This window comes from Pangasianodon hypophthalmus, chromosome 25 (genome assembly GCF_027358585.1).
Source record: "Pangasianodon hypophthalmus isolate fPanHyp1 chromosome 25, fPanHyp1.pri, whole genome shotgun sequence".
NCBI lineage: Eukaryota > Metazoa > Chordata > Actinopteri > Siluriformes > Pangasiidae > Pangasianodon > Pangasianodon hypophthalmus.
In genome coordinates, this window is record NC_069734.1 from 10,518,721 (window position 1) to 10,543,646 (window position 24,926).

Consider the following 24,926-nt stretch of genomic DNA (forward strand, 5'->3'; position numbering starts at 1 on the left):
CAGAATGCGACGCACATTTGGCGGCGTTTATGATAGGTAGACGTTAGTGGTTCAATGGATGTACTGTTGTTAGGAAGTCTTTAGTAAAATCTTCTGGACTAAAGGCTGATGTAACGATGATTCACGAGTTGCTGCTTGCTTTAAGCGGGTATCCTGGTACCATAATTACATGGAATAAACGAAATGGTTTGCAGGTATGTATAGCTATACAGTCTAATGTTATGCTAATTTTCATTACCTGATATGCACACAAGCTGTAGCTAGCTAATTAATAATTTACTAACAATGTACTAAACAATTTAATGAGTTGCAGAATAATAATTTAATAACAGTCGACATGCATGGTGTAGTTGTCATGAAAATGAACGTTTTAGCTACCTATCTAAAGATATTTTAAATTAAGTCAATAGCTGAATCCCAGTTGTTCCCCATGTAAGTTTCTTACACTCTGTATAGTGCTCTATATTTCCAACATGGAGTCCCTTGGAGTTGAATCAGTGTGTGTTGCTTGTTGCAGGTGTCCCAGGATCTGCCCTTTCTCCATCCCAGTGAAACCAGTGTCCTGAACCGGCTGTGTAAGATGGGCACAGACTATGTGCGGTTCACAGAGTTCATAGAGCAACACACAGGCCATGTCCACCAACAAGTAGGAGCAATTTGATTAGCAATATATTCCAGCTAGGGATGTACAGAGCCCTTTTTTCAATACTATACTGAGATCAGAGATCTATACTTGGTACTGATCTGATCCTCTAAGTCTCTGTACTGACTCTGTACAATCTTCTTGTTAAATTATGCAAAACATCAGCAGCATGTTGTTAAAGGTTACATGAATTAACAGTATATAAGTATGTCTGGATTGGATCAAAAAATTAACCCTTCAAGCCAGTATGTGCCTGAAATCCATACTCAGTATCTGATTGGAACTTCTCTAGTTCAAATGCAACATGAAGAGCCGTTTCTCTGTCTCTGATTTCTAATTTGTTATATCCAGGAGCACCATTCGAGCCAGCCGAGCCAAAGTGGATTACATGGGATATACCTGAGGGCTTTCTGCACTGGCCTGCATTCCATGTTACAGCCTTACAGACAAGCATTACTAGATCTTGAACAAGAGGTGTGACCTGATCTGACAGGAAAATATTATATACTGTTCAAATGTCATTGATCTTTAATATGAGTATCACATCTAAGACTGAAATCAATCCTTTTAAATGTTTTTGCAGTTTCTTGGTGATCCACATCTCTCCATTTCCCATGTAAACTACAAGCTGGAACAGGTAGTGAACACTGCGTTTGAACTCTCCACTCAGAGTTGTTAAACTAAATGACAAATCTGATCACACACACTCTGTCCTGTGGTCTTTCCTCCTTATCAGTTTCAGTTGCTGTTCCCCTCCGTAATGGTTGTTGTGGAGACCATCAAATCTCAAAAGGTTCATGGCTTCGTGTTTTCTACACATTGATGTAAATAATTACAAGAGTATGTGAATTAAATATGTTAAACGTCCTCTTTTTTGCTCTGATCAGATCCATGGCTGTCAGATTCTGGAGACTGTTTACAAGCACAGCTGTGGAGGTCTGCCACCTGTTCGGATGGCCTTGGAAAAGTGTGTGTCTTACAAAATCAAATATCATTACACACTGCCTTCAGTCATAGCTTTGGGACACTGTAATAAAATGTGGACATGATTAATTTCAGACTAGAGGTTTCTGAACTCACTTCTGAAGCTCTTGATTTTTGAGTGGATGTTTTTGGCATGATTGATGCTGTCAAAAAAATGTAAACAGACAAAAGGTGTGTAAATTATCTTTGGTTGATTCCTGTTTGACTCAATGAGTTATCTTCTAACAAACATTTTGCTTGAGCAGGATTCTTGCAGTGTGCCACGGAGTGATGTATAAGCAGCTGGCTGCATGGATGCTGCATGGCCTGCTCCTGGACCAGAGTGAGGAGTTCTTTGTGAGGCAGGGCCCCAGCGCAGGAGGAGCCGCAGCAGCACAGGAAGAAGAGGAGGAGGACCTGGGCATTGGAGGTCTGAGTGGGAAACAACTTAGAGAGCTGCAAGACTTGGTGAGAAATTGCTCTGCTTCACTTGAAATGAAATAGGGCTGTATATCTATGCCTTCAAGACGATATGATGCACATCAAAATACGTGATTAACAATCTAATGTATGAAAACTGCTGATAAGTTGATTCAGTATTTTATATCAATAATACTGGTTTAACACAACAGAAGGAGATAAAGTAAGAGTCATTGCTGTGCACACCACAAAGAGTTCTGGAAATGGGGGTAGTGTTTCTTTTATTGGACCTGAGCAGCACAGAGGCCACGCTTACTTTACTGGGCCTGAAAGGCACACAAAAACATGGAGGGGAAGAGAGATTGGTTCTAAATATCATTATATCAGTAATATGAAAGACCTGTGCATGTGATTTTGTATACAGAGACACCAGTATTTATTTACAGTTGCCTCACTATTTTTCCTGACACTGTGGCTTGATAAAGCTTGAGACCTGTGCACTGTTTTGAATTGCTGAATCTTTATACCCCTGACATGAAGGTGTTTTCCTGACATAATTCTTTCCTTACACACTTGTCCTTGCAGCTTATCTAAAAGCTCATAACAGCGTCGTCGTACAGTTTAAGTGAAAAATGTAGCAAGCACGTTTACGTGTGGGTAGATTATTAGATTTGTTTAATTATGCACATTCTTGTTTCTATAATGGAGGAACAATCTCAGATTTTCCTGTTTTTCATCAGTGATTTTAATCCTTTTTGTCTTAACACTGAACACTGTTACTTTTTTCTAACTTTCTGTTAAAATCTGTGCCTGTAGTCGACATAGTTGAGATGAAGTGTCTCATTGTGAAATGTCAGGGAATGTAAACACACCCCCAGCCCAGCACTGACATCAATGTTCAAATCCTTTTGCCTAAAGAAATATGAAATATTTTGCTGAAAATATTGTATTTTCTTGGCTTGTTGGATATTCTGAGCTTTCTGATGTTCTTCTTGTGTAGAGACTGATTGAAGAGGAGAACATGCTCGCTCCGTCCCTGCAGCAGTTCTCCCTGCGTGTCGAGATGCTTCCCTCATACATTCCTGTCCGAGTAGCTGAAAAAATCCTCTTTGTTGGGGAATCGGTCCAAATGTTTGAGAACCACAACCAGAGTCCCTCCAGAGCTGGTAAGACCACACTAGAACTTGTGATACATGATTTTGTATACGGGTTTATATAGTATAATCCTTGACCTGCTTTAATTTGTCGAATGCAGGTTCCATACTGAAACACCAAGAGGACACGTTTGCTTCAGAGCTCCACAGACTCAAACAGCAGCCACTTTTCAGCCTGGTGGACTTCGAGAATGTAATCGATGGAATTCGAAGCACAGTTGCTGAGGTTGGTTATGAGGCACAATTTTTTTTTTTTTTTTTTTTTTTTTTTTTATGGTCACAATACCACATAGTAACACTCTCTTTTTCATCTTCTAGCATCTATGGACTTTGATGGTGGAAGAATCTGATCTTTTGGGTCAACTCAAGGTAAACAGGAGGATATGTTATAAACAGTGATGTTAAGAAGCAATGATAATTGATATAACGATAAATTTAACTATAGTAAACGTTTTGTAATGTAAAATATTGCAGGTGTAATCAGCTTTGATCGACTTCACTGTTACTCACAGCAGCATAAACAAAACCTTAATAACCAGGTTATTAATAGTTATTATTAGTTTTTAAAATGTATTTGTGTATGTGACATGTATATTGTAATGAACTGTGTGTCATGGGATTGTCTTTAAATATTGTGACATGATTTTTTTTTTTTTTTTTTTTTTTTTTTTTTTTTAAATACCATGTCTACCTTTAATTGCTGTACATCGATGTTTTTCCCCATAGATCATAAAGGATTTTTATTTGTTGGGACGAGGTGAACTGTATCAAGTCTTCATTGATCTTGCCCAGCACATGCTTAAGACCCCACCATCAGCTGTGACAGAACACGGTGTGTATGACGTGAGCTGGCCAGGACCTCACATAAATTGTGCTGCTAATTTATGATTTGTTATCATCATTTATGACAAAAAAAAGATCTCATTATAATAATTTAGAATTGATCATTGCTGTCATTTAGTTATCACTCCAACACATTTTTTCAGATGTGAATGTGGCCTTTCAGCAAGCTGCTCACAAAGTTCTGCTTGATGATGACAACCTGTTACCCCTCTTGCATCTTACTGTTGACTATCAAGGGAAAGACAACAAAGGTACTCATCACCACCACTGACTATTTTTTGCTTATTGTCCATGTGGAACAGCTGCTGGCTTTATAATATTTAAGCGACACTTTTGCAAAATCTGTTGCAAGGGCTATTCTAAATCACATATTTTTCCAGATGTTTGGTTAAAGGCATATAGCACCACTTAGTGGTGGCAGTCTAATATTTCTAATATAAGTCAGATTAGATTTCTTAGAGCGAATTAGTAATTTTTTTTTAATCATTTGGGGAGGTAGTGATCGTATTATAAATTGTCATCTAGTATAAATGGAAGCTTTAGTTCTTTAATTGCTGGTACAAGATAAAGCTAAACTTGTTGCAGTATCCCAGCAGCCTTTGCATGGCGTTTGTTTGAATAAAAGCAAATGAAGTCATTGTTAGAGTAACAGACGCCCCTGCCTCATGCAAATGACCTGGTATTTTACAGTGGGAGTAGAATATGATGTCGTCTAATGTAGTTTTGATTTTTTCTTTTTTAAATATCGTACCATATACCCAATTTTGTTACTTGTGATAATGAAGATGAAACCTCTTTGTTAAAATGATTTGAATGAATTTTGTCCTAAAGGTCTGTAAAATTTTTCACTCAACTGTATAAAAATTCAAATGACACCAGATCAAGAGTGTTCTGTAGCCTGAAATGTAACACCAAGTTCATTTGAATTTTTGACCATTTATTTAACTCTTTGAGGACCCACATACACCCTGTCTATAAACTGCAAAGTTAATCAGCGTTAAGTGCATTCTTTTAATGCAGACGTTATGTCTGTGTTCACAGAGGCGTCTGGGACTCGAGAAGGCACCACGCCTCCTCAGGATTCTTCTCCTCGAGAGCCTCCTTCAACAGGCTGGGCCGCACTGGGACTGGCCTATAAAGTGCAGTGGCCCCTGCACATTCTCTTCACTCCTGCTGTGTTGGAAAAGTAAATCACTCAGTAATGTGTGGGGTGCATGGCATTGTTTCACTATGTCCAGAGCACATCATAGTTTGGTGAATTTCCTGCTAAAACAGCTCTGATTCAGCTAAGACTGAATTCACAAACTGTGGCCATACAGGACCAAACCTGGAGATGTCTGTGTTTCATGTTTTGAATTTGTTTCATTTCATCTGTTCATTCGATTGTATTTCTACTGCTCTTTAGGTATAACGTAGTGTTTCGATACCTGCTCAGCGTGCGCCGGGTGCAGTCAGAGCTGCAGCACTGCTGGGCCCTGCAGATGCAGCGCAAACACTTAAAGTCTAACAAGACTGACGCAGTCAAATGGAGGCTGCGCAACCACATGGCCTTCCTTGTAGATAACCTGCAGTATTACCTACAGGTACTGTGCTACCCGAGTAAAATCATTTCTATATTTTACAACTGGTTTTCAGCACTGACCATCATTTCTACAATTCATATCCCACTCAGGTGGATGTCTTGGAGTCACAGTTTTCGCAGCTTTTGCAGCAGATCAACTCGACACGAGACTTTGAGAGCATTCGTCTGGCTCATGACCATTTCCTTAGTAATCTCTTAGCCCAGTCCTTCATCCTTCTCAAGCCAGTACGTCTGAAAAGCTTCTCAGATTTATTAACCTCTTAAACATATTATTATTCAGTATAATACAGTGAAACTGATTATGAGTGTGAGGAATAGAAGTCTGGACCTGCCACTTCAGAGAGTTAATCCCCATTCATATGTCTTTTTCTTGTCTTTTTTTTTTTTTTTAAATCCCTAAAACTGACTTTCCTAGGTGTTTCATTGTTTGAATGAGATTCTGGATCTCTGTCACAATTTCTGCTTGCTGGTGAGTCAGAACCTGGGGCCACTGGACGAGAGAGGAGCAGCTCAGCTGGACATTATGGTGAAGGTCAGTCCACTCAGTCTGTTATTGTATTCACATTGAAGTTAGGAATGCACTGAAAATTTTGGGCAATGGAAAACTTCAGCAAGAAATGTTAGGAGTAAATTTGCTGAAAAGTTGACTGTGAAGTTGACTGAAAAGTAGTATACTGTTTGGAACACGGCCCCTGTATTTGTGACTTGTGATTTCTCAGTATTATAGAAGTGTTATGAGAATAAAATAATTTATTGTACACATCAGCGTGGCTGTGTACCAAATGAAAGGGCAAGAGCTTGTCTTTTAGCTACCGTCAGCCACCTTTAGCTCTTAATGTGACTGCCTGGTAAAGCATTGCTGTACAATATTTTTCCCCCTAATTCAAAAACCATATGTTTTCATTTTAATTAAAAAAAAAAATCACACCTTAGCGTTAATACCGCAACATATTAAAATGTACCATTGCAAATAAAAATTAGATATGGTTGTCTGAAAGTCAACTCCAGTGACATCATGCTTGCCTAATTATTTTTTTTTTAGGTCATTTGCAGTTGTACAACAGGCAAGTCACTTGTTTTTCCTTTAGATAAGTGCCTGAACAAATGCAGATCTCTAGAAATCACCCATCCACCCTCGTCTATATTAGGTTATTCCAACTGAGTCGTATCTCAAATCAGCTTGTAATTACCTCAGTAGTGCTACTAAAGAGATGAACCTACGAGCATGCATTTTATAAATAAATAAACTAAAATAGATAGCTATTTTAAATAAACTGCCCATTTTTAATTTCACAACAAGCCTGCTTGATTGTGATTGATTTTTATACAGATAAATCCACTAACAGCATCTCAAGAGCACAACCTGTTGATCCAGAAATTACAGAGGGAAGCGCAACAGCTCTGCAGTATAGTGGGCATGTTTATGTATATAGGATGAATATAAATAGAGGCAGAGCAAACAAAGTCTGTAATCCTCAACACAGTGAGGGCTGCGTAATGGAGGCTTAGAAATGGAGGCTTAAATAGAAGCATGTTTGTGTGGGCTGGCTGGAGAGTGTCTGGTGTGTGGACCCTGTAAAGAATTGGGACCCCAGCTATGTATCCCCATAAAAAAGGAAATTTAAATTTAGAAAAATCAGGCACTTAGTTTTCAATGTATTGTCCTCCACCATGTTTTGAACTTTGATTTTGGCCCATTATTACTGCATCACTAATTGAAGCAGTGGTTTCAGAAACTAGGCTCCTAAATTATAGCCTAACTGTAATTCTGAATTTTGTAATATGAGCCATGCTGCTGTTTGAACAGGGTTTTAGCCGCCAGTCATTCCTGCTCTTCAAGATCCTCTCCAGTGTGCGTAACCACCAAATCAATTCAGATCTGGCTCAGCTACTACTGCGTCTGGACTATAACAAATACTACACTCAGTCAGGAGGCACGCTGGGAAGGTATGTGTGGTGAAGCTCAAATAGTTTGTCACATTGTTTGGTAATTACAGCAATTGTAATTGTAAGTTGTATTTCTTTTTGTCTGGCAGTTTTGGGCTCTGAGACAGAACTGGAGGATGCATTACCTCAACCTACAACGTGTAAATATGCCCTGACGTCATCATATTGCGTAATACGATTTTACATTTGTATTAACACACATGGTGTCTACCTTCTGATATTTATGTTGGCTTGTCTTCTGTGTGTATGACATTTCTGAAACTAAAGTTGTGTTATACTTGTAAATACTGAATTATAAAAATAAACCCAAGAAAAAAGGAGACACACAGTTTATTATGTCAAAAACAGTTTTAAAACTATATACAGTAAAAGCAGGCAAATGCTAAAACAGTACAGGACGTTAAAAAAATACAGAAGAGACAGAGCCTAAGAAGAGTAATCATGATGATACTCAGGCTGACTGTCGTAGGCCAGACGTTCTCCACAGATCACACACTGAACCAGCCACTCCAGAGACACCACAGGAGTGTTTGTGGCCATCGCACACTTCAGCACCTCTGCAGGACACGGAGACGCAGACACCACTAAGTCTAACCCCTCTGCTGAAACTTCTACAAACCAGGACAAAGGAAACAACTGTAAATGTAAAGCTTCACAAGTCAAATCATGTCTTCAGGTTGACTTAATATCCACTTAATATCCACTTCCCAGAACCTACCAGAACTGTTGTTGCTTATTTTATGTTGCTGGACCTTTGCAGCACCACACATGGTGAGCAAGGAAGTCCATAAATCCACACGATCTTCTGAAACCAGCAGCACCTTCAAAGCTTTGAAAGGGTTACAGCGTGCATGCCTGTGGGAAAACAAAACATTTTTTAAATCATTCTGAATTGGGATGTAATATCTTACAATCAGTCACAGGGTTCCTACGAAATTAATTTCTTTTTAGGAAATTAATTCCATACATGACAGCAGTTGCTCATGGAAGGACATATGACGACGTACCTGTGACAACCTTAACATTAAAGTAATAATACAATCACTAAAAAAGAAAAGATACTTTACTGACTAATACACACCACCCAGTGCTTTACCAGCTATCAATTCATCACGAGTTTTACTGAAATGTATGGACTGAAGTATACAGAAGTACTGAATGCTGTTAGATCCCAGCAGCTGGATTAAAACACTCCTCTCTGTATCTAAGAACCATGCAGAATATGACCACTGAGCCTCATTTATCAAGGTGGACACAAACAAATGTATCTGTAAATCATTTACACAAGAAATGTGGTATTCATGAAAATCCAGTTAGTTTGGAAAAATGTTTGTATCCTATTAGTGCTCCTGTCACTTTACTTCTATAAAGGAGACTCGCTAATGTGAACCCTGATTACTTGGCTTTAAATTGTATAATTGGCAATGAGTTATTGTAGATATAAATGTAATGAAATCAGTAGTTTCATATGAATGTTTTGAAAGAATGCAATCCATTCAATTAGAACAAAAGAAATGGCACCCTCTAAAAGGAGGAAGTGTTTGTGTCTGTGACAGCTAATGCATTGCAATGGCATTACTGGAATATTTAGCGCACATCGTGTTTAGAAGGCACTGTTTCAACATTTATTTATCATTTTTCAGCTTGTTTCAGCTCTCTGTGAGCTTTTATGGTGTTTTGTGGGCAGTACTAAAGCAAATCTACTGTGTCATGAACGCAATTGGTAATAAGACTGGAGACCCCTGATGAAGAGGGAGACCCTTTTCCTCCGATTTTAGATATTTTAGATATATAAGGTATACATTACTGTGCAAAAGTCTTTGGCACATGAAAAGAAATGCTTAGAGCAAAGATGCCTTCAAAAATAATGAAATTAAACATTTTTACATTAAACAAAATACTACAGAGAGCAGTGAACAGTAATAAATGAAAAAGTCAACATTTGGTGGGACAACCCTTTGCTTATAAAAATAAATAAATAAAAATAGTAGTCTCAGGTAGAATTTGTGCAGTTTTATAAGGAAATGAGCTGTAAGTTTTACTGAGCATATTACAGAACCAGCCACAGTTCTTCTGGAGACTTGGACTGTCGCACTTGCTTCTTATTTCTGCAGCAAAACCCAGCAGCCTTCATTATTGCTTTTTTTTGTCTAAAAAGTGTCTTATATAACATGACGCTTTTTTTTTTTACTGACATACAAAAGTTTTTCTGTAACATTTAATTTTGTGCTGGAAAATTAATTAATGTTTGGAATTCTAAAATGTTTTTGTACTGACTCGATATTGTATAAGTCATAAAATAAAAATAGAAACAAAAAGCAAAGTTTGTACCAAAAAAAAATAGGGTGTCTACGACTTTTGCACACTACTGTAGTATGCAATGTTGCCAGAGGAGAAAATGATGCTAAAATAATGAATATATGACCTAACAGACAAACTTTACAATTTGCCAGAGCCTTATTAATACATTTAGACCTGTGCAATATGCTATAACAATAACACAATAAATTATGTCCCATTACATTTTCTTGAAATGCCTTTTATATTACAAACTCTGAAGGATGCAGCTGATTTGATGTTAAAATTGAGTGTTAATTAATGAACATATCCTTGATGGATTTACTTTTTTAAAAAAAAGCATCGCTGCTGTTTTACTGGCACGGTTTCTTAGCAAACCTATATATTGTGATGCATGTCATTTATCACAGAAATCTTTCTTTAAGTATAATGGTATTTTGGTCATATCACCTACCACGATCCAAATTCAATTTTCTGAAAAAACTAGTGTATAACCTTCCAGGACATGTGGAAGCCCTGAATTACCATTCTATGATTCGTTTCTCAGGCCCCACTCCAGCAGGGAGCAAGTAGTTCCTGTAGTTCATCAGCTTCTTCTCTTGACAGCAGTCTCGCACCCAGATCTGAGACACACAGGGAACTCCACCTGCCACACACAGCAGGTACGTCTGCGTGCGGCAATGCTTATCAGCGATCAACAGGCTCTGATACGCTGCTTTACACTGAACAGACAGAACACACAGGAAGCTTTAGACTTCAGAGACCTCAAGTGCTGCAGAAATAATTCAAACTGCTAAAGGTCAAAAATGAGGTCTTACCTGTTCTTCATTAAATTCAGGCAGGATCATTCCTCCACCAGCCTCTAACTGCCTCTCGGTGTACTGCTTGTTATATGGAGCTGTTGGCACGTATTCTAATGACAGAAAGGAAACAGGAGAGTCTGACAATCTATCCACAGCTTGAAATAATAAGAGTTCAAGTTGTGATTAGAAGCCTCTTTTCTCACCTTCCTCTCCATCGCTGGTAGTCTGGTTGGACTTCCTGTCGTTGTCAGAGGATGCAGTTAGCATGAAGACAAAGCCCATGAAGAGAGACGTGCTCTCAGGAAGAGGGCCGTGGGTCACCAGCAGGTCACTGGGGTCAGACGGCAGCTCAGCTCCGCTCCCAGAGGTATCACATGGAGCCATTCTCAAACCTAAACCCACATATTAATATAGAAGATACACAGTGTGATTATATTAATAAAGGATAAAGCATTGGACCAGAGGAAAATGTAATTACACAATTTTCTACTTATCTTAAAAGGTGTCTGACTTTCGCGTCATAAGTTTTGCTCTAGTTTCAAAGCTAATGTAGCTAACAAGTAATAGAGGTCTCTCTCACCTAACATTTTTTTATAAATCCATGCCCAAGTCTTCATAGACTTGTTCAAGCACCATTATGGAAGCTATGTAATATCATTTTTAATAAATAATTTAGCAGAAATAAATAATCTAAGCTTAACTGGGATTATATAATAGAATTCAAATGACTAAGATTCAAACTTCAGGAAGAAAGACATATCATTAATCACTAATATTGTTCCATATAAAACTTATCAGTGTTGTGTATAAAGATTTGAGCATGTATTTTTTGGAATAGATTTTGGATGAGACAGACATCATTTACTCGTTGTAATAGCTTCATAGCTATATTACAAGAAGCAAACGTCAAACACAAAACTACATTTAGGGCAAGAAGAAAATTGTGTAAATTCGATTTTTTTTTTTTTTTTTTTTGCCAAACCATTTCTTTAAACGCTAGAAACCCACACACCATATTTAGAGCTATTCATTTGCAGAGAAACATGCAAAATAAAATGAACCACCACCCTGTGAGCGGACACACACGCACCAATTCCACCTGCCTTTCCAAGTGCACCCAAAATCTACATACCATCCATAAGAGAGCTGGATCTGCTGCTCATTAAAACTCAAAGAACGGGATCTTGATTCATGTTTGTAAATGGCTTGAAAATCACAAATTTATGTAAAATTTCTAAGGTTTGTTAAAACAGTAAGATACCAAACCAGGGTATATGTGTTTCTAAAATATATTTAAAAAAAAAAGGCAATTAAAACCTAATGCATATTTTGAAAATGAGTTTAAAATGCAGAATGTCTTACATCATAATAAGATTAATGCAATTGATAACATGGATAAATTCATGAAGCCATTATTAAAAGCATGTTAAAAACAGGAGCTCAAAAATGTCCTCAGTTCGGGATGTTCTGCTGTAGCTGCACGTCATTAATCTCTGTCCGGATTGTGCACGCATCCGTACCCGCTCTGGCCCCACCCCCTCTGCGTCCTCTCTTTGCTGGTGTCCTCTCGTCCTCTGTGGAGCTTGCAAGTTTCCGTTTCGCTGGGGTTCTTGGGCTGTTTGTGGAGCTGCTGTTCGGCGTTCCAGGCCCAGTCCCGTTTCCTCGACGCCTCCGCTTTCCTTCTACAAGGTTATCTACAGGGAGATCATGAACTGTTAGCACACATGGGCTCCTTAACCATCAAACATTAACAGCAGTAATTCATGTTTTCTCTCTCTCTCTCTCTCTTTCCCCCAAAGATATCATGCTCAATTAACTGCTTGTCTTCAAAAGTAGGGGAAAGAACTATGAGAAGGGCAGTGGGACACACCGAGGCTGATATCAGATGCCATGTTCTGAGGAGTGGAGGGTTCGTAAGGCCCGAGGCCATATTGTTCCCTCAGGCGGTTGCCCTGCTCCATGGTGAGAATCACCGCAGTCCTGCTGTACCACGTGCTCTGGCCATCTTTCTCTATGCAGTACAGCAACTCGGCACCTTGACGCTTATATGCCTTCACTATACCTGTCAGCAAAACACATACACACACAAATGCTTAGCCTTCACTGCTTTTTTAATAGTACTTGCAGGAAACACAGGGTACATGGATAAATGATTTGTGACTAAATCCTCCAAGCCTCTTACCTGTGTTAAAATACTCCTCCTCAGTCAGTGCCGTGACCTCCGTCTCCAGCGGAATGGGATCACACAGCAGGATGTCCTTCCCCTGTGCCTCACACTCCTGATTGTCGTCGAACAGTAGCCGGAAGCGGTTCTCTCCCAGGTCCTGGGTGATGGTCCCCGAGTAGAAAAATGAATTGGATGACCACTTGGCCATCACGCGCAGTCCGATGAAGCTGCTGCTGCTCCCTGCACTGTTCTCAGGGGACGTGGTGTTCAGTGCGTCCAAACGGCTTGAGGGGACGCGGACATTTGGACGAGTGAGGTGCTCATCTTCTGACGAAGACATGGCCAGGCCATGAGCGCCTCCTCTCTGTGCTGACCTTCCACCTCTGAGTGAGAGCAGCAGCAACAATCGGCGAGAGAGACAGTCATAAAGGCAGTGGTGACACATTTAGCTTACTACTAAGAGGTTTTTGGAGACAGAAAGGTTAGTAAGAATTTGAAGGAAAGGGTACTAACTTCAAAGATGTTAAGAGTAGGAGTTTCCATCCACATGTTTATGTAAATATTTTGTTTACACATAAGGAAAGTTTAATTGAAACACCAGATTTAAAAAAATAAATAAATAAATAATAATAAAAAAAAAATCACCATGTCTTTTTTTTTTTTTTTTTTTTTTTTTACAGCTGACTAAAGTTAAAAAGTTAAGATTATCATTTACAAACATGACAAAGTATATTTTAAAATATGTTATTTACTTAATTTATTATAAATAATTTTCATTTTTCATAATTTCCATGAATTTTCATTTTGGTATACCATTTGATATTAACAAATAGAAAATTTAGATTAAAACATTACTTGTTTTTAAGCATTTCAGCAGTTCCTTTATTTTCACTTAATATTTGCAAAACATTTGGATGAAATTCTACCATTCCCATCAGGTTTTAAGGATAGTATCATGTACGAAACAGGTCTGTGAGCCCTCACCTGGACGGTGGACCACGTGAGGGGGGTCTTCCTCGACGCCCGTGGCCTCTGGGGCTCAGCGGGGCAGTGGACGGAGAACCCCAAACACCTGTTAGCTCTGACCCCACTGCCTGTCTAACCCCTCGCCTGGGGCTGAGAACACACACACACACACACACACACACACACACACACACACACACACACACGGAGCGGTCAACAGACGCGCCCTCAGCCAGCAAGTGTGTAGTAGCAGCAGTGGGGAAGTAGCTGTACAGGCCATGAGTGTTCTCTTGAAGTCATGTGTTTACACAGTGTATGTGTGTGTGTGTGTGTGTGACGGGAAGAGTTAAGTGCTACTGACAGCTGCATACATGCTTAGAGATGTCCATTAAAATATCAAAATGAAAAAGGAACTGATGTAATTCTTTTAGCACTCCCAATTCTAATAGTAAGACAAAAAATGTGCCACTTTGCCTGTTAATTAATCTCTCATCTGAGGCAAAAATGAACTTGAGTAGCTGTATATATTATACATAATTATATCCAGGGCATGTACGCAACATTCAGTAGAAAGGTATAGTAGTAGTGAATAGTATTAGTGTTAGGAAGGAGTCATGCAGAGGCCACAGGATAGACTCAACAGCGACTCACCTGCCAGTCTTTGCTCCACGGCTGGGAGGCATGACAAAGTCAGTGATCCTGCTGGGAGCTGGACCTCCACTGCTGGTCCCGCTGGAGCTGAAGTGGGACGCAGCTTTAGATGAAAGCGAACTCACATCAGCCAGGTCTCCTGAGGTCATGGAGCTTCCTGTACGTGAGGGAGAGATATCGCTGTCCATGACGCAGCGATCCACCACTGGCTCCTCAGACTCCTGGAGAAGAAACAGATAAATTACCATTAAAGAGCATCTTTTTGAATTTAAGTCAGCTCCTGATACATTCTCTAATCTCACTCCTGAAGCTCCCTACGGGATGCATTGAGGAGTGCCTCACCTCAACGACCTTACGGTCCACCTCCCTGCCGTCTTCGTAGTACACGTCGGTAATAATGCGAGTGATGGTAGTGCGCACTTCTTGGATGGTGCGGACATGTCTGCGGTGAGAAGGGCCTGACTGTGAGCGGGTTGGAGTGACTGGTTCCCCCTAAAAAAAGAAATACAAGAGAGCACATCAGCGTTGCCATTTAACTGGTAGCTTTTTTTGTACAGTTTTGTTAATAACACTTGGTCATCGTAGATAATCATAGTGACACATGCACTATGCTTTTAACAATTATTTTAAATTTTGGCCCAACATTTTGGGTAAAGTGAAAATTGTGGTGTTGTTGTTCTTCATTCAGCTGAACCCGTTAGTGGTCACTGGTCCATGGGTCCGTTGACCCATGCCTAGCCACAAAACCAAAAGGACTATCAAGCTAATAACAGTTTATTTTGGTTTAGTCCGGATATTTTATTTGGCACAGTTTTTACGCCGGATGCCCTTCCTGACACAACCCTCCCCAATTTTATCCGGGCTTGGGACCAGCACTGGGATTGTACTGTCGCATGCAATGCCAGTGGCTAGGGTGGGTTCCCTAGCCGGGAATTGAACCCGGCCACGGCGGTGAGAGCACTGTGGCCTAACCACTAGTCCTCCAGGGACCCTAAAGTGAAAATTGGGTAAATTTCCTTTTTTGGCCACACTGTTCCTGTAACATAACATTAGAATCATTTACTGAAAAAAAATGGGTGAAATTCCAATTTTATAAACTGATCTTTTTTATTCCATTTCCAGTGCTAGACGTTGACTGGTACTAACAGTATCAGAACTTCTAGGTTTCGCTCTTTTGAGTACCGAATTTTTTTTTCTTTACCCATACCTAGCCACAAAACCAAAAGGACTATTCAAGCTAATATTAACAGTTTATTCTGGTTTCACAACCAAACTAAGTGGAAGATAAATTCACAGAGAACAGAAAGTTTACACTTTACTTAGGTGTGAGCGGAAAAAACAGAAATAGCAACAAACAGTGTGACCTAATAGCTTACACTTTAAACACATCCAATGCAGTTGGTGTGTACTGAAGCGCTTGTTAAAAGAGTAACGGCTGTGCGTGATCAAAAAAAAAAAAAAAAAGTTTGGTGTAAACTGGCCTGAATGAAGCCAGAAGATGACAAAACACAGAATGAGAGTCAAATACTCAAACATATCTTGACAAATATAACAAAAAGGGGAGCAGTCAACTGGAAATCATGAATATCTGAATATTTTTGAATATTTTGAAGATAACTGAACAGTATTTTTCTTCATAACTCAGTCTTCTTTATTAAAAGTAATATACAGTATGGTTTGATTAACACACCAAAAGTACCAGCACTTATTCTTTACCATTTTAAGCACTGTCTATTAAGCAAATGGCAATTTAGTATGTGACTAATGTAGTGCATATATAATCATAATAATCAGCAGAATTAATTGAGAAGAGCTGATTATCTGATCATATTAATCAGTAGTGAAGTCTCTTACCCTGCCTGATGGGAGATGTGGTCCAGAGGCATCAAAGCTGGTCTGTTGTGATACTGCTCTCTGATGAAGAAACATGGGAAAAAAAAAAAAAAGAAACAGAACACTGTTTTAGCTCTAGTAATCATTTCCCTCCTAATACAACTTTTATTCTATGCTGAATGTCTTACTTTGCTGAGAGGACTTGCTGCCGAGGACAAGTCCACGCTGGTTTGCTGAGACACAGCTCTCTGGCCGATGAGTGACTTGCGAGGTGCGTGTCCAGAAGTGCTGGGAGCTTCATGTTCATTAGCTGGGGGGGACTGCACCTCAGCCAGGGGGTCTGAGTGCATGGCAGTGCCGTTGGTTTGCTGTAATATCTGCTCTGGCGTACCATTACCTACTGCTTTGGGAGGCGGATCAGGGTTCTCACTGTTAGGGAGGTCAGGTTGGCTTAGAGGTCTAGTAGTTCAGGGGAGAAAAAGAGATAATGGCAGGTGGGCAAGCGTTACATTGCTTCAATATGTTATTAATGTTTAAAACAGGCTAGTATTTACATGTTTAATACTGAACTTAGAATTTTACACTATTAAAAATATTCTGTTGAATCACAAAGTGAACGATATTTTCTAAATGCCGAGGTAAGTATTAAGAGGGCCCAAGAACGTCTCTACACATTAACCCCTCAAATAGAACACAAGGATCTATAAATATGCATGGATATGCAAACTGGAAATCCTGCAATCAAACCTAGTGATGTCGTTAATGATGTCTCATGAAGTAACTGTTCTTCTGAAACAGTTTTTTCATTTGAATCAAACATTGTGTACCTTCTATGTAATAATGTAATGCTTGTCATAAAATTGTAATAATACACTACATATCGTACTAAAAACAGCCTGAATAAAGCCTGTTAGCTGGTTTAGTCCAGTGTGTAGGTTTGAGATTGCTCAAATCGTACAATTGATTGTATAATTTGACATACGACTGAAATGGACAGTTCAAAAGATTGCAAAGTTCAACAGGTAACCTGAATCCCATTACTAATCCAAACTCCTTTTCTACCCCCACTACCCTGATTACACTATTTATTACTAGTCATTACAAAATGATTAGCCAGACTGTGGAAACAAAACACTATCTCTGAACCTCAAACTGACCAATCCTGAAGAAGAAAATCTGTTCACCAGCACTGTCCAATGTTTTTCACATGCTTAAGAGAAGTGGCTCGACTGATGGGAGATTAGAAAAGAGGACTTGTTGTTGAAAATACCTATTAATAGTCCAAAAACTAGAATCGCATCTTCCCTTTTCCACGTTTGTCTACAGACTTAGAACCCAGAATAGCCTCCTCAAGGCACTTCAGATGGTGTAAGTAGGGCACACACCACTTCACTGCATACCATCACTCTAAGCAAACAGGGCACTGTGAAACCAATTTAATGGTCTCCAAAAATACCCTGAACCAAGGGAGCTCTATTTATAGCCCGCACAAAAACTCCCAAGGTCAGGCATACTCCAGACATTAGGAAGAGGATCACAAAGAAAACCTGTAGCTTTTTATATCCACATGCCTTATACAATACAACACATCATCAGTACATAAACAGTGTTGCAGCATTAATGTCAGTTCTTCTGTAAAATGCCTGAAGTGTGCTGATGTGATTTAAAAAAAAATAGAATTGGTGACATTTGTGCGCAGGAGAGCAGCAGCACCTGAGTGACAGATCGCTGGGTTCCTTCTCTTCCTCCTCCACCTGTAGCTGCCTGTGAACCTCACGAACCCGAGTGAAGATGGACTGAGGGCTGAGATAATGGACACAGAGCAAACAAAAGTAGAGTTAATTACACAATAAAACGGTCATACAAAGATTTGAACTATAAATAGAGTTTACTTAAGTAGTACATTTTGTTTAGCAGAACATTGGGCTCGATGTTTTTGAATTTGCAGCGATGAAAGGAAAAGTCCCTGAAACGCAGTAAATGTGTTTATATTGAAGTATTTTATATGCATTATCTGACTTGTGACGACCAACAACCATCTGTCTCTTTTGTTTTGAAAGCCTTTTAGTTGAATGCCTAGCCCCTTGACGGATAACGTAAGGGAGGAAAGATATATCAAAGGCAACAATCATTTAAATATAGTCCCACCCTCACAAAGGCAGGAAATGAAACATCCTTTTAGTCGAAACAGGTTGTGGGTGCCAATACTTTTGCTACATATCGGAGACATTATATAATTTTAAAAAATATGAGAATAATTGTCAGAAGTAAATATTATTAGAATATTAGAAAACATTTTTGCTTCTTCTAAAGAGTGCCAGTAATTCTATAGTTGACAGTATATGTATATTCAATCAAGATCTTTTTTTTTTTTTTTTTTTTTTTTTTCCCTGTATTCCCTGTTGGTGTTTTTTTTGTCAATCATGAACCTTCCAAAAGTTACCACCACAGGCTGTGCAGGAATAATCAAGATCTTTTTTCAGAAATGAGCCATAAATGTAAGTGATCATGAATCAGCAGCTAGGAGGGTGGAAAAATGGCATCCAACCTCACACACACACACACACACACACACACACACACACACACAAACCACACACACACAAAATGATCTTTCTCACATAGCAACCACCAGACGTTACCTGGTAACAGCCTTGGCAACAGCGGTAGCCTTGGAAACGGAGCCTTCCTCATCTGATAAGGACGGTTCTGGTGAGGCATTTGCAAAAGTCAGCAATTGTGAATAGTGGCTACAATAAAGCCAATTTTTCTCATCCTTACAGAATGGAGATGAACATTTCTACATTCATATTGATTGCTTTTTATATCTAGGCCTAATATTTGATAAGCGACAGATACATTAAATAAAAGAGACAGAAGAGAGAGCAGGTTCTTACTTTGTAGGCTGAAATGCTCAGATCCTGAGCTGCCCTCTTCTACAGGGGTCACCACCTTCATTCTGAGACTCAGTTTCCCATCACCCCCCTGTGCTGCCAGCTCCTCTCCCTCTCCACTCTCCTCGACTGAGATCTCACTGGCCGCCATCGTTGTCTCCCTGGTAACGTTGGCCTCCGTCCGCTCACGGAATGTACTCGTTTCTGCAACATGCAAAAACGTCTGTAATCAACGGTATGGCAGGTTACAGAAAGAGATGTGCAGAACTATCATTTCCTGCGTCTCCCTTCAGAATTTATTTCTATCATGTGCATACAGCTATCAGAATGTCACATAACAGGGACGCCCACCGATAGGAGTGCTGTGGAGCGGCGTGTTCTTTAGCTGTCTGACGTGTGGAGGAGTTGCGCTTGCAGCAGGCCCAATCAGCTCTCCTTCTCTGGGAAGTGTGAAGTGGAATGGAAGATCTGCAGAGCGAAAAAGCAAGATCTATTAAAAACCCAAAATGAAAATAGAGGTGATGGCACAGCATCTACTTCAACCCTTAATCAATGGAAGTCAAAAGTATCAAAAGTATTAAGATCTGAAGCACCATTTGAAATATTAAAATCTGAAAATAGTTAATGCAAATACAGTCATGTGCAAAACCTGGCAAACCACTAGGACAAAATAAGGACACCAAACAAGATATTAATTTTTGGTTTCACAGATGTTCCTTCAGTATCAAAAGTAACATGTGGATCATCTTAACTGTAATAAACTTCAAGAACTTGATTATTCAAAAAAAAAATACTGTACTAACCATTTCCTACTCTCTTGTTTTTTTTCTCTCCACTTTTCTTGTGATTTGTGGCACATTTTTACACATGGGTGGGTATTAGGAGAAAGCATACATCTTAAATATCTATCAGTCACCTAGAAATTGGAGTGAAAAGTTCAGCGCCACTATACAAACTGGACCAACTGACAACAGTACAATTTACATTATCTGGCCCATAATATCCAAAAACAACCACAACTCGATGTGAATGCCGTCGCCAGGATGTCTCTGCTGCCAACAAGTTTAATCCTTCTTGTTACTAATTTGCATGTCTAAAATACCCTTAAAATATACTCCAAACATGGAGGAAGTTATTGAAGAAAAACTATTTCAGATGTCTGACCTTGCTGTGACCCTGAACCTGGTTGGATCAATCCCAAAATCTAATCCGCTGGTTACAACAATAATTCCATATAATTCTTAATATGGAATTATATGGGAGTTTTTATTTTAATAAATTAAGTTTGATTTAATTCTTACTGTTTGCTACATTTAGGTTGTTAATGCCTACAATTTTGCTTGTGGATCTTGTAATTACGAGTAATGATTTGAGCCCCAAATTAATTCTATATTAATCCTACCTCCAGAGCTGTCACTCAGGCTTTTGTTGGCCACATTCAGGTCCTGTGATCCTCCACTGGGTGCTCCATCACTAGCCTGTGTGTTACTGGCACCAGCTCTAGTGGCCACCTGCAAATTCTGGCCCGAGCTGTTTGGCTGGGAGCCCGTCACTTTTCTGCCAGGCTCAAATTTCTCCTTCGGGGATCCTCTGACAGGCTGTGAGGAACTTCTGAACACCGGTGACCTCTCGACGAGCTCTCGCTCCTGGGAGACTCTCTCGCTCTCCTCCAGGACTATAACACTGAGGCTCTCCTCGTCCTTGCTGCCTCCAGGTTGGGCGACTTCGCCTCCATCCTCCATCGGCTCCGGAGAATTGATTTGGCTCTGCGAAAGTGCCAGGCCGAATCCAGAGCCTTCTGTCCTGCTAGTGCTCTGTACTTCTCCTTCCTCCTTTCTGTCCTCATCTTCCTCATCAACATCCTTAGGGTTGCTAATACTGTCAAGTCGGTGACTTTGAGACATGGGCTGGCTCAGTCTTTGGTCACTGTCAGCTCCTTCTCCTTCACCTGGAGGATTCTTTTGAGAGAATATGACAGATTGGGATTGGGATTGGGACTGAGATGGAATAGAAGTTGTGCTAGTGGGTCTCCCAGCCTGTTCTTTGCTTTGTGAGCAACTACCCAAGGTCAGCTCTTTACCCAAACCCCCTTCATCCATCTGCTGGGAGGCTACTGTGTTCGAAATACACTGAATCTCCTGAGATTTAGCCACGCTGTCATTTATTTTCCCGTTCTGCCCCCTTGAAGACTGCAAGGACAGCTTTTGAGAGGAACATTCTTCATCCTCTGTAGTTTTCAAGGCAGGCTCCTGGGAAATCCCTTGTAAATTAGCAGCTTTATTAAGGCCACAATCCATGCTGCTTTTGTCCGTTTTCTCATTGTGGTGCACAGCGACTGAGTCTCTCTCATCCTCTCCTACAGGCCCCTGTATTTCCTCAATCTGTGTGGCCTGACTGTCATCATCCACAGTGAACGCTTGAGTTTTCTTCTCAAAAACACTATTTTCACTGTCCAGCTCCAACTGGAAACACGTAGCCACTTGAGAAGGCTGGTTGCCAGCAGGTGTTTTGACCGCTTCTGCATCGAGGATTGTAGATGGACTTTCTTTTGGTGCTTCTTTTTTCTTCAAAGCCTCTGGATCTTGACTGCAGACCCCAGATTCCGAGGATGGCGTAGGCACAAAAACATCCTATTCGGGATTAATAGCACATGTTAGAGAATGAGAAGAGGAAATAGGTTTTATACCACAACATTTCTGAATGCTTAATTATGGTTGGTTAGACGGGGTTGTTTAGTTTACAGCAGTTCTAACAGTAGTGTTAGGTGTAATTAAAATCATAGGTTTATGTCAATGAACTTGGTCTAACATTGTTACTATAGTTACAGCTCTTTCACAGGAACTTGTGTGGCAGGTGCTACATATAATCTAAAATTAATAATGGATTTGAAAAAAAGATTTAGTTAACACGGACAAAATGTATAATTTTTGACATGGTGATGCTTGGAGCATGTATGGAGACATTTACTGAATGTTTATGGAAGGAGTCTCCAGTGTCAGCACTTCGTAATGGTCAGGAAGTTTTCTGCAATGGGAAAGTCTTCAGGATTTGTGCTTTCCAATTTCTCATTAAAACGACAAACTGCTTTTTTGTCTTATTAACTGTAAGGTGGAAAAAAATGGTGAGGGAACGACAGTCTATGGCTGCTGTAACAAATGTGATAACAGAAACTAACAGGAAGTTTGCAGACGTTCGACAACATTGAATGTAACCATCATCAGTTAAAAGGATCACGTGACATGCATTAATAAATTAAAAATTGCAATCACTGGCAAATTGCTGTGGTATAAGAGGAACAAAACACTTCGGTGGTGTGCTGCTATGGGAAAATAAATCACACCACCACAATATTTATTATTTTTCTATGAGAGTATTCCACATCATGTTTTACTCCTATTGTACTACAGCAGTTTGCCAATGATTCCAATGTGGAAAGGAATAGAAAATTTGCAATTAAGAGTTTAACTGATCTGAAATTCTTACATGTGAAAATTCAGGCTGTGTTGGCAAGGACAGGCTTTTCTCCAAAGCAAAACTGGGGGAATTCTGGGATACTATGTTTGACACTGTGGGCTTTGGGACAGGATCCACATCCATTGGTTCTTCCTGCCCTTTTTGTGCTTGGTCATTAGGGGTCCCAGAGTTCTCCTTTGCTGGTTCGTTAAAATCTGGATAAGATTTATGAGGAAAGCGATTAGAGACCAGGCTCTCTCATATCTTATATCTTGTATATAAACCTTGTCTGCATATCTGAAGTCTTACCTTGCTCATTCTCCTGTCCTGTGGGTGAATTTGGGACAATGAGCGGTGTTTGGCTTAAGTTGTCCTGTGTGGCTGCCACAAAATCAACAGACTGCCTATTGCATAAGAAAAAAAGAACCGCTTACTGTAAACACTGTATTTATCATTTATGCTCAAGAGAATACTTTAAAGACACTAGAAGACCATAGTTTTAGTAGCATTAGTTTGAGTTTATCTTACTGTGACAGGCTCTCCTGCACCAGCGTTCCTTGGCCAGACAGATGCAGCAGGCGGAGGCTGTGAGCAGGAGTGCACGTTGGATCCTGCTGCTGCTGATTCTCAAGCTCTGCTACTGTACTGTCGACCTTAGAGCCTGGGAAACAAAAATTATAATTAATAAAAGACAGTATGAAATATGTGCATGCTAAAAAGCACATGTCGATGAAGATGCATACTAGGTCAACTGAAATTTATTGCCAAATGAACCTCGCTGGCTGGTGTAGAACAAAGTATCTGAATAAATACTACTGTCATTTATTTCATACTTTATTTACTCATATTTTTATAGTCTAGTTAGTATAAATCTGTATGGGTCCTAAATATGATACATTAGAGTACTTATTTTTCAGTAAGCATGCATATAGTGCTCTATATAGGATCCACTACACCATTATATTTTACCCTATGTAGTTAGCTTATATTGTGAATAGGAAGTGACTTGGGACTCTGCCAACTGTGTGCTGGCACTGTGTGCTTAAAAAAATAATAATAATGTGTTCTTGTGTGAAGATGTATCGAAGAATCTCGTATCACCTAAGAAATGTAAAATTTAAACCAATAGGGGAAAAAAATAATTAAAACAATAAATTGTCTAAAAATACAGTGGGGTCCAAAAGTCTGAGATCACTAGTGATAATGTTACTATTTTGCATTCTCTGTGTTATTTAATGCAACAATTTTCATTACAAATTATATTACTCACAACAACCTGAGTGAAAAGTAGAATCTTTGAAATATTTACGTGAATTTCAGAGTTTCTTAGTATTTGGTATGTCCGCTTGTTGCTTTAATGACAGTGTGCACTCGAGCTGGCATGGACCTTATGATCCATTTTAGATCAAATCCATCACAGTGTCTTCTGAACACAAGCTTCAATAGAAGAGATTTTATTGTTATTTATTTATTTATATTAATTGTTGACCTTTTGTATAAAGCAGTTAATACGCTCAATATCACACATTTGCTTACATTTAAATAGGGACGTAGAAATAGTGCACAATATTGAATATGAAACATTCACGATATTGAACATTTATTCTCTTTGTTTTAATTATTTCAAAATTCAACATTTATTTCCAGTTTTAAATAAAAAAAAAAATCACAGATTTTTAATGTGGTCTCAGACTTTTGAACCCCACTGTATATAATATTGCTTCTCTGTGATTTTTTTACTTAAGACAATGACATTTCTCATCTTCTTTATGATAAGATACTGGAGTGCTACTGCTACTGTTCCCTATGTCTGTCAGTATGACAACAAAATACACATGGTACTGGAATACTATGGCATTTAAGTCATTAAAATATATTTAAATTATATTGTACACACATACAGGAATTCAGCAGTCCTAGCAGCCCTAACTAAACATACTATATTCAAGAACCTAGCAAGTTTAGAACCACAGTTACCACTAAAACTGACATTTTTTGATCCAGGCGATTCCTTTTTCTTTTTGTCATGGACTAATCAATGTACTGGCAAGACAAATTATTTATGTCAGAAAGACGTCTTATCAGTTCTCACCATTCCTCTCTCCGTCAAACAGATCACCCTGGGATGACATAATTTCCTCATCCTCATCCTCATCCTCTACAGACTCAGAGACCTGAGAGTGGAGTATGGCCTGGACACTCAGTTCTCTGCCTTCTCTTCTTGGAGGAACCAAGGCACTGCTGGAGCTCACCTCAGGCCTAGAGAGAGAGAGAGAGAGAGAGAGAGAGAGAGAGAGAACCTTAAACAC

General features: G+C 39.4%; 2 protein-coding genes across 6 annotated transcripts in view; one reads left to right on the top strand and one right to left on the bottom strand.

Moving 5' to 3' along the window:
* Positions 1-7,887, top strand: tubgcp4 (tubulin, gamma complex associated protein 4). Of its 2 annotated transcripts, XM_026937525.3 has the most exons (18): positions 1-194; positions 518-646; positions 995-1,117; positions 1,227-1,280; positions 1,380-1,436; positions 1,531-1,610; positions 1,873-2,074; positions 3,027-3,192; positions 3,282-3,406; positions 3,499-3,549; positions 3,907-4,012; positions 4,167-4,274; positions 5,065-5,209; positions 5,429-5,606; positions 5,696-5,830; positions 6,021-6,137; positions 7,413-7,552; positions 7,642-7,887. In XM_026937525.3, exons 1-18 carry the CDS (start codon positions 117-119, stop codon positions 7,652-7,654), a joined length of 2,007 nt encoding a protein of 668 aa, XP_026793326.1. In that variant the 5' UTR covers positions 1-116; the 3' UTR covers positions 7,655-7,887. The 2 variants fall into 2 exon arrangements, with proteins under 2 accessions (XP_026793326.1, XP_053085417.1); XM_053229442.1 differs by lacking the exons at positions 7,413-7,552; positions 7,642-7,887 and adding an exon at positions 6,648-7,395.
* Positions 7,867-24,926, bottom strand: part of tp53bp1 (tumor protein p53 binding protein, 1) — a 21,806-nt gene continuing 4,746 nt past the window's right edge. For 3 of the 4 annotated variants that reach the window (XM_053229440.1, XM_053229439.1, XM_034299563.2), the window contains exons 8-29: positions 24,710-24,876; positions 23,146-23,278; positions 22,927-23,021; positions 22,648-22,832; positions 20,567-21,794; positions 19,516-19,632; positions 19,168-19,368; positions 18,913-18,979; positions 17,984-18,073; positions 16,459-16,729; positions 16,292-16,351; positions 14,780-14,929; positions 14,438-14,658; positions 13,805-13,936; positions 12,836-13,203; positions 12,524-12,715; positions 12,174-12,347; positions 10,857-11,045; positions 10,669-10,763; positions 10,376-10,572; positions 8,271-8,407; positions 7,867-8,163 (exon numbers count right to left, since the gene is read on the bottom strand). In XM_053229440.1, coding sequence (XP_053085415.1) covers positions 7,979-8,163; positions 8,271-8,407; positions 10,376-10,572; positions 10,669-10,763; positions 10,857-11,045; positions 12,174-12,347; positions 12,524-12,715; positions 12,836-13,203; positions 13,805-13,936; positions 14,438-14,658; positions 14,780-14,929; positions 16,292-16,351; positions 16,459-16,729; positions 17,984-18,073; positions 18,913-18,979; positions 19,168-19,368; positions 19,516-19,632; positions 20,567-21,794; positions 22,648-22,832; positions 22,927-23,021; positions 23,146-23,278; positions 24,710-24,876 — 4,654 coding nt within the window. In that variant the 3' untranslated portion in view covers positions 7,867-7,978. The remainder of the gene's footprint in view (positions 8,164-8,270; positions 8,408-10,375; positions 10,573-10,668; positions 10,764-10,856; positions 11,046-12,173; positions 12,348-12,523; positions 12,716-12,835; positions 13,204-13,804; positions 13,937-14,437; positions 14,659-14,779; positions 14,930-16,291; positions 16,352-16,458; positions 16,730-17,983; positions 18,074-18,912; positions 18,980-19,167; positions 19,369-19,515; positions 19,633-20,566; positions 21,795-22,647; positions 22,833-22,926; positions 23,022-23,145; positions 23,279-24,709; positions 24,877-24,926) is intronic. The other variant, XM_053229441.1, reaches the window with a different exon arrangement.

Coding starts and splice junctions, on each gene's coding strand:
- tubgcp4 (XM_026937525.3), top strand. CDS start 117: ATGATTCACGAGTTGCTGCTTGCTTTAAGCGGGTATCCTGGTACCATA. Junction 1,118..1,226: donor TACTAGATCTTGAACAAGAG/GTGTGACCTGAT, acceptor ATGTTTTTGCAG/TTTCTTGGTGATCCACATCT. Junction 4,275..5,064: donor TCAAGGGAAAGACAACAAAG/GTACTCATCACC, acceptor CTGTGTTCACAG/AGGCGTCTGGGACTCGAGAA.